We start from the raw sequence: 9,307 nt of genomic DNA, 5'->3' as shown, positions 1-9,307 counted from the left end.
CAGTTCTAGTCTCCGGTGACTTGTCAGAAAAGCTTACATTATGCTATCACGGGAAACACTTTTGCCAGCTAACAACTTGCAGTAGCAATTTGAAACAAATCCAAACGGAAGTTTCAACAAATTAATTTGGACACTACAATGGCAGTGACTAAAACTGTATTGCGTCAGAAGTCAATATGCTTTTTTTGCCAGAAGGAAACCATTAGTTGAAGTCTTACAAAAGCCCTTATACGTATGAAATACTTGACAAAGTTCTTTGTACAGTACAGCACATACACTGCAATATATCAGGTGAATGCACTGTCAGTGTCGTTGAACAATACAACTTGTTGATATTCTATTTTTTAACCATAGTCTAATGTGTTGTTTACACACTTAAATGTAATGAATTGATTTTTACACGAATACATAAATGTGTTTTGCATACATATATACAAACATATAAAGCTCAGACACCAAAAACATCCAGATATCCTTAATAAGGAAGAAATGCATGTTTTTCTGGTTTAAAATCTGGAAGCACTTTTTCTGTCATGTGTCACTGCTACACTTTGGATGGTGAGCCCAAATTTAAGAGGCTATATTGCTACACAAGTTCTGCAACTGAAGTTTATCAGCCTGCTTGCTTTTTGACTGCTACCCTTACATTTATGTCTTTTTTTTCTTTTTTTTTTCCTTTGGAGTCTCAGGGAATTTTAAATACTTGATCATTATGCATTGAACCTATGATGTGAGCCCTCTTCTTTAGGGGTTCCATATATAGCCAAAGTGTTGCCTCTACATTTCCCAGGTGCCTAGACCTGAATGAGTTTTGAAAGCCCAGTGTCAGGTAGAGTTTAGTCATACCAGTGGAGATGTCGGAGTGCTAAACACCATGCTGTTTAAGCAGCTGTTTCATCTCGAGTGTCCAGAGTCCAAGTAGAAATGTTTAGGAAGTAGAGGCCAATGTGGAAGAAGTTGTCATCTGGAAGGTTCCACCATGCCGAGATGTGTCCACCCGATTGTGTTTGGTGTTGCCTTTGAAGATACAAGGGAGTCCCCAACCTCCATCAATGGGCTCAACACTGTCCCCAAAGATTTTGCTCAACATTAGCAATACTTTGCATTATTGCACAATCCTGTCATTACCAGGTTTTCCCAGTATCTGCTTCTAAGTATGGGTTGTTCCTTGTGGAGCCTGGGCTTGTCAACCTGTTTGTCAACACTCAAATAGTTTGAAATTGAAAGCCCATTCCTTTTGTGTGGGAGTTCCATGTGACCTCTTGTATACAGCCTTGCATTGATGCCTTATAGCTGAAATCAGTGTCCCTCAGCTCCAGGGTTAGGGTTAGCTTATGCAATGGCTGGAACAAAGTTCTGCACAGTCGATGTGTAACCCTCTGGCGATGCTCTGCTCATAGTGTTCAAGTGGTCAGCAGCAGATGTCCTGATCCACAGTATCTGCGCAAACTCCTCCCTCCTTCTATGTGGGTTTTCAGCTGCCAGAAATGTGTTGCTGTGGACTTACTCAGGTGGTTTGGGGGGGGCATTCCAAGGTCAGGGTTCATGGAAACATTGCGGAACTGTTTTTCCGGTTTGCTCGGAAACCATACGAAGGAGGAAAAGTTCCATGCATCACTGTGTATATTTCATATTTTCAGACTTCTAAAGCCATTTTTTACATCTCATAATAGAATGCTACAAAAAATTTGTAAATATGTCCTTATTGCTTTTAAACCTACATATTGCTTCCTCCCAGTATGACTGTAATGGTAATGCAAGCGATGGACGCATTTCTCAGAGGCGTCAAGGTAACGGAGGCTTTCAACTGGGGGGTCATTCTGTCATTCCGTGAGTTAATATCCAGAAAACACAATGTTGTTGCGCTTTTTTGGGAGCACAGTCACAGCAAGGACACAAGGTTGCTGTGCTTTCTATCCATCAATACGTCTTCGTTTGGTGTCCGTATTTGTTTCCTTTAATAATCCACTTCTCCAGACCACAACTGATAAAGGACCTTTGTAAAATCTATGTTTATGAGACTATGAGGTAGACACCATAAAATCCTCCTAAATGCTACAAATCTACTAAATTTGGAAGCATGATACATAGAAGCCAGAAAGCATTAATCCATACTCTAACTGTAATAGCACTTCTGAAAACAAAGGTTCTGACAGTTATTCAAGGAGTTATAATTATTAAAAAAAAAAAAAAAACTTTACCAAGGGCATTATGCAACATATGACAATACTATGCAGGCTATTTAAGAAGACAGCACTGGTAGAGCTGGATTGCATGACATACGGATTGGTGGCCACCTATCCTAAGTATCTTTTTAAAAAAAAAAAAAAAAAAAGTGTTGAGTGAGTGCGGTGCTGTCTGGGATTGTCGCCTGCCACACAGACAGCAGGCCTACATTAATTACACCAAGCCCGCTGTGTGGAGAAGTCACAAGTCACATACCCTCGAACAGCTTGCGAGAGCAGGCATGGGACTGAGGACTGGAATTTCCTGCTATCAGTCATGCTGACTGGGGAGGGAGTGAATTACAGCCTGAAGGAGGCTGAGCAGTAGCTCTACCCAACCCAGGTAAACGGCTCACGCACCTCCGATCACTCCATGGTAAGTACGGGCTGCTGTAAACGGTCATACGTACAAAACACTGTGACAAACTGTGGACAACTTCATGCATGGAGTAGCTGTAAAGAGATTGCTGTGATCCCATGCAAGTATACTATGGTAAGCCCTCAAATAAGAGGGTTTAAAAACCACACCCTACATGTACCTAAAACATTAGTTGCAGTTTTTACCAACATTATACGTATCATGTAATCTGTAACACCCTAATTTCTAATTTGCCTTGACAGTAACCCGTGTTCTTTACATACACAATGTCACATTTATTTATATTTAATACCAGTAATATCAAAGTTAATACTCTAGCAATTATTCATCAATGCAATCAGCATGCACCAGATATGAATCATTACTGGTCTTGAAGTTTTGGAAAAAATCATGTTATGATTCTTCTCTAGGTTCTTCTGCCATGCAGCCTCTGACCAAATTTTCTGTCATTTTACCCACGTAATGGAAACTCTAGATGTACAAAACCCTTAAGCTATGCTCAGGTTAATCCAATCCACAATCTTACCTTTGGACTACAGTCTACTCTTAGTCTTCATTTAGGCCACGTGCCCTCGGCCTAGGACTAAGTCCATCAGGGCTGAGGCCGTCATTAGCCGTGACCCTGGTCCTGCACCTATGCTGCGTGTCATGACTGACATCTTAGCCTAGATGTTAAATGGAGGAAGTTACCTCCCTGACAGCTGGGCTTGGCCCCACAATATTAAAGTACATCCCATTAATTAAACTTTCAACATCCCACCCACTGTGGACTTTATATGCCTCAGTGCAACTCCAGCTCTTGACTTCTCAGAAAGCAGGATTTCCCAACATTTTGCTCCCAGCTGAAATCCGCTTATTTTCCTCCTCTACTGATTTGTCAGAAGCGGCCCATCTCGCTTCCTGTTGGAGGCCAGTGGGACCGCTGACCCTGCTGGCACTGTGTACCCTAAAGGTCTTCTTTCAGGTAGCCACACTAATGGCATAAGCATGCCCTGAGCTCACTGTAGGGGGGAAAGGCAACAGGAAGTGATTACTGGATGCGAGAATGTCGGAAGAGAGGGCTAGAGACGTCCTGATGGGACAGAAAAGGATGGGGGGTGTACGGAGAAGATGGGATCCGCATAGCGCAGGACGAGGATTTAAGGATCCATGGAGGTTGTCAAAATTCACTAGCCAAGAAAATCCAGAGAGAAGATAACTTGAATAGGCTTGTGCCTGCTTCCCCACCAGCTGCAGTGTGTGTCTGTTTCTCTCAGTGTGCTCTTCTAGCGTCTGAGGGTCTCTTCTCAGACCGTCACTTCCGTTTTGCTGTTGGTGGGCAGTCCTTTCAGTTTTGGGGGGTGTTGCGTTTGGTGTGAATTGTGCCCGTATCCTAGTGGCTGAGAAAACAGCTCCGGCAGCGTCTCAATGCTGAACTGCCTCTTTCCAGAGTAGGCCTGGCGACGGCTGGAGGTTGACTGGCCCAGGTGCGATGCCTGGTGTTGGATGTAGCTCTTGCTGGGGTCCCAGGCTTTGAAAGCTGAGCTGGATGTGAGGGGGTGTGTGTTGGTCTTGGAGATCTTGGGCTTGGGCAGCTGCGAGGCTGTGATGGTGATGGCCAGCGGGGCGTGGATGTCAGGCCGTGGTAGAAAGGACTTCTCCTTCGGGTGGAGGGCAATTGGCTGGAATGTCGGGGGGGTGGCCTGGTGGTGGGAGTAGTCCATCAGAGGATAGCTTTTGTAGTAATCTCTGGTGTCTGAAGGGAAAAGCAAGTAGAAGAAATCTCTTAGTTCAAATTCCCAAGTTTTTCAAAACAAAGACACCACACGAGTTTCCAGACCTTCTTATATTAGGAGGTGCATTTGATTAGTTCCTCCTACTTTAATGTGCATGAACAACAATTCTCTATACAGTTACGGTCTTGTGAGGTAAATAAATTATTACTATTGTATTTACATATGTAAAACACACACCATTCGTGTACCAACTTTGGTTCCTTTTCTACTTTTTTAAAATTAATGTCTTTGCATGTTTCTGCTTCCATCGGATCGTCAAAATTTGTGCCTGGTAGTGCTTGAGAGGAATAGCTGTGCTGCAGAAAGCTTTCATTTGCATATCTTTTGAACTTCCCCTGCACTCACACACCATGCGATCAGTTAAATCTGGATTGTCAGAGATTTGTCAATGATATGTGTGCTTCCAGCTTTAGCACAGTGCAGGGATGACAAGTAAAGTCACTCAGAGACATCAAAGATCTGCAACAAACGCTGACAGAGCAGCCAAGATCACTGTCTCTTACGTTGCGATGAGCTTTTTTTTTTTAAAAAAAAATATTTGTTTGATACTGCAAACAAAACGCATTTTAATGGCGCACTGTATCGGAAAGCAGGAGCGCCCCTCGCCCCCGCGTCGCGGGCACAGCACCACACGTGGTCAGGAGTGGCGGGAAGCACGAGATACGGTGGTGCCCAGGGGCTCCGCACCACTTTCGTGTTTTGGCGGTGGGGGGTGGCGGTCTCATCTCGTTCTTTCAATTTTAAAAAAACGACGACAGCAACAACAACAACAACAACAACAGTGAATATGCGACACTTCGGAGAGTGTAAAAATAGACGGGAGCACGGTGTCGAGTCGGATTAGTGCGCGAACCGTGAGCGGCGCGCGGCGAGGTCAGCGCCTGCGGCCCGTAGCCCTGAGCCCTCAGCCAGCTGCAGCCTCGTCCGTCTCACTCTTTCCTGCTTATTCTCTCAAAAATACCATCCTTGCTCTTTTTTCCCCCTAAGGGTGCTTGCTGTAGTGTAGATTGTGCTTGTGTGCCCGGGAGGAGACAAGTGCTCACAGGTGGCGTTATGTTGGGGGGGAGGGATCTCTCATATCTGAATGCAGCAGTTCAGAGTCAATACTCGTACTGGTGTTTAGTCACCGTTACTCGTCGTGTATAACAACCCACGCTTGTTTACCTGAGCGTTGATGCCCTGTAAGAATGCTCAGGTAAACAAGCGTAGCTGTTAGCTCCCAGTAATTTATTAATAATAATTTATTGGGAGCTAACAGCAAACACAATCGTCCCAGCGCTTTGTTTATTTTGTATGTGTGTCGCGAGTGCCATTGGCATGTAGATCTGCGCAGCTCGCACGACGCTCACGTTCTTGGTATATCGATGAGTAGGGTTTTTTTTTTTTTTAAATTATTATTATTATTACTGGTTAAAGATAAAACATGGCGACGCGACTTTGTTTTAGGAAAGTAAAACCTCAGTGATGAAGGTCGCCTCAGTGTGTGAGTATTTGAAGACACTGTGTAGGCAGGTCGAGTTCACTTTGCCGCGGGGAGGGTATTAATTCCACTGTGTGCTTGTCGATAGGCTTGTGGCTCATCATTAAAGCCAAGAGGCGAACCTGTTACAGCCCGTTCGCGTGACCGTGCGCGCGGAAGGGGAAGGGGGGGGCGATAAACGCGCGCGCACCACAGACTAGTCGCCACAGAAATTCCCAAGGCTTCCGTTGTTTTCCACTCCGAGAAGATATTCAAATGAATGTTTGTGAGGGGGAAGACAAAAACTTTTTTTCTGTCCTAGTATATGGATAGTGTTGTGACGTGTATTTAATACCCTGTTTTAACAGGTGTGTGTGCAGTATCGTAGATGTTGTAAATGGAGGGGTAACAGTCTGGTTCTCTTTTTCAATATGGTCATAATTACGGCTGTAATTCAAATACAGATACACACTGCTGTCCTGTATTAAAAAAGCCAACCAAAGGGATGTGTTTACTGTGTTACATGAACTGAGTATCTGACCCCTGCTGAGCTAAATCCAGGTTTCAGCCATGAGTCAGGGGTCTTGTTATTTAAACACACTGCTTAAGAAGGCCATTTAATCACATAAGCCCAAAAAATGTCAGCTTTCATTAGTCTTATCTTGTGAGGCATTTTACAATTCTGTTGCAACTACTGGTGAGACTCTTTCTTTTTTTTTTTTTTTTTTTAAACAGGCATAAGACAGGCAGCTACAAGTACAGCACAATTAAGTTAGCAGAAGTTGTACTATGAAAGATATTGGGTATCTTCATTGTGTGGTATGAAGTTGGTAAACTGGTAGCGTAAACAGCTGTCATATAAAAACTGTACAAAAAAAAGGAAAAAAAGTTTACTCATCAGCAGAACACTCGAACGGTTCCCCACCCGTCCATCTGAGAGTACACATACGCATTGACTGAAGCTGCTTGTCGCAAGTGGGGTCGTGGGGAGATGGAGCCGAACTCGGCAACACAGGGCGTAAGGCTGGAGGGGGAGGTCTGTTGCAAGGCATCCCAAGCGGGACTCGAACCCCAGACAAACCAGAGAGCAGGACTGGGTTAAACCCACTGCACCACTGCCACCCCCATCTGACAGTAGTAAACAACATATTCCCAGAAACAGTGACCCATGTCATTGGGCTGACTGCACATTGCATTATTATGAAAACACTGGGGGGGATAGGTGCAAAACTCCTTGGGCAGTATACATGTATGTGTGCATATACAATGACATGCTTGGTCATAAACAAGGTGTGTGTGCGCGTGTGTCATTGCCCCGCTTCACACTTCCTCAGGACATTCCACAGCTGCATTTTATTTGCACCTTGCAGGATTGCATGTATCCCACAAACATTCTCAAGGGTTTACAACAATTAGTATGAGCAAATAATACTTGTCAGCCATCCAGCTAGAGTCATCTTAGGTATGAAAAGTCATCAGCTTTCTGAGAATAAGGGGTTTTAATCCAGTCATGTGGAAACCGAATGGCTTCCAATCAGCACTGAGACAGCGGTGTAATAAAGTGTAATGGTTTTCCCTGAAAACGGCAGAAAAAGCTGTTGAAATTAACTTCTAACAGCTGTAATATACATGCACACAGAAAGAAGATATCTGTGCAGAGATCAACACCCTGAAAGTCCATTAGGCAGCACTGTATGCATGCAGGGGGGTGCGGTGACCCAGCGGGTCTGGCCAGGGCCTGCTGTGTGGTGGACCTGGGGTTCGAGTCCTGCTTGGGGTGCCTTGAGGTGGACGGATGTCCTGTCCGGGGTGTGTCTCCTCTTCCCCCCAGCTCCATGCCCTGTGTTGCCTGGTTAGGCTCCAGTTTGCTGCAATCCCGCTCAGGATAAGCTGTTGCACACATTGTGTGTGTGTGTGTGTGTGTGTGTGTGTGTGTGTGTGTGGGCAGCAGGGTGTAATTGCTGTAATTATGCATACATAATATGAATGGAACGTGTGCTGAACTTTGCTTATTGAGAGCAACACAGTTTTTGTACAGCTGTGTTTCTGTGGCTTTGAGTCTGAAGAAGGATTTACCCATTTAGAAATGACATATACACTCCATCTCACCAAAACTGAGTCATAGACTTTGGATTTCGCACTCTGCAAAATACTTGCTCTGTGTGCATGTGTCTGCATTTCTATGTGTGTGTGTGTGTGTGTGTGTGTGTGTGTGTGTGTGTGTGTTTGTGTGTGGCACACAGGACTCACCCGTTCCTTTGAGTGAAGTGTACTTGTTGAAGCCCAGGCTGGCCATGTTAAGGTTGTTGTTGGGGTGTGTGAGCGTCATCGCTGGGCTGAGGGGGGAGAGTGCCACGTTGTTCAGGTGGTTGTGGTCTGGAACAGGTAGAGAGAGTGGAAGGGGAGAGAACAGACACCAAAGCAGTTAAAGCACAGCTGACTTGCCTGCACACAAACCACTATCAGGATTGTGGCTCCTTGCTACATTTACGTGACCTGTCATTTTCTTGTCTCTAGGATGTTGTCAATATTGCAATAATTTTGCTTTCCATTTCTTGCCAGTCATCTCACAAAGGCATAAAGTAAGAGTTGGGCAGTCCATGGCCAGTCAAGTGTCCCCATGAAGTGGAGTATCCTTTACTCTCAAGGACCATCTCTCAGTGTGTAATTGAGGACCACTGCTCTACACACATCTGTCATTCTGCATACCAGGCTCTTCATAATAATGTTTCTCAGTTAAAATGGGAATAGGAGAGGGGGGGACTGCAGGTTACAGTGGATGTGTGCTGCAGTTTATGGTGTTGTGGGGACTTTGAGTGAAGCTTGGTACTGATAATCATACCACTGGAAGTGGATATGGAATTGTGTGTGTTTTGCAAGAGGTAGGAATCCTGTGTTGACCGTATGTAGATGGAGCAACTGTTTGATTGCAAGTGCTGACTGGATCACCACACTGTTAGCAGGCATATTTGCATTCACACAAGCTCTCAATGATGTCAGATTCTCAGGTGTTCGCTGAGCTTGGCGTTCGGACTGCAAACGTTTCATCCCCACTCAAGATGATGATGTCACCTTGACTGGGGATGAAACGTTTGCAGTCCGAACACCAAGCTCTACAATACCTGAACATCTGAATCAACAACCTGAGCTACGAACGCCATCTATCTTCTCTACCATTTCTATCTCAATGGTGTCGTTAGTTTGTAGCCATTCAACATTCAGAGCTGTATGATATTCCACTGGGGACTGTGCTTGAAAACGTGTGTGTGTGTGTTTGAGATGAAAGAAATTCCTTTAGAACACCTCCATACCTGCATGTGTGTCCCCACAGTCAGGTGTCTTAATCCACTCTGGAAGTGCATGTGAGCACTTCTCACAGCTAATCGGCTTATTGTACCAAACTGCACTGGGAGGAGAGTGCGGGGGTCTTGGGGAGGAACTGGGGGATGTTGAGAGGAGGTGGATGAGA

At 44.9% G+C, this 9,307-nt stretch overlaps 1 protein-coding gene across 1 annotated transcript in view; it reads right to left on the bottom strand.

Moving 5' to 3' along the window:
• Positions 1 to 3,704: 3,704 nt before the first annotated feature.
• Positions 3,705 to 9,307, bottom strand: part of LOC108926112 (protein shisa-8-like) — a 29,013-nt gene continuing 23,410 nt past the window's right edge. Inside the window, exons 4-5 of the mRNA XM_018738594.1 lie at positions 8,089 to 8,214; positions 3,705 to 4,339 (exon numbers count right to left, since the gene is read on the bottom strand). Coding sequence (XP_018594110.1) covers positions 3,891 to 4,339; positions 8,089 to 8,214 — 575 coding nt within the window. The 3' untranslated portion in view covers positions 3,705 to 3,890. The remainder of the gene's footprint in view (positions 4,340 to 8,088; positions 8,215 to 9,307) is intronic.

This window comes from Scleropages formosus, chromosome 3 (assembly GCF_900964775.1).
Source record: "Scleropages formosus chromosome 3, fSclFor1.1, whole genome shotgun sequence".
NCBI lineage: Eukaryota > Metazoa > Chordata > Actinopteri > Osteoglossiformes > Osteoglossidae > Scleropages > Scleropages formosus.
This window is presented reverse-complemented; position numbering and strand designations above follow the sequence as displayed.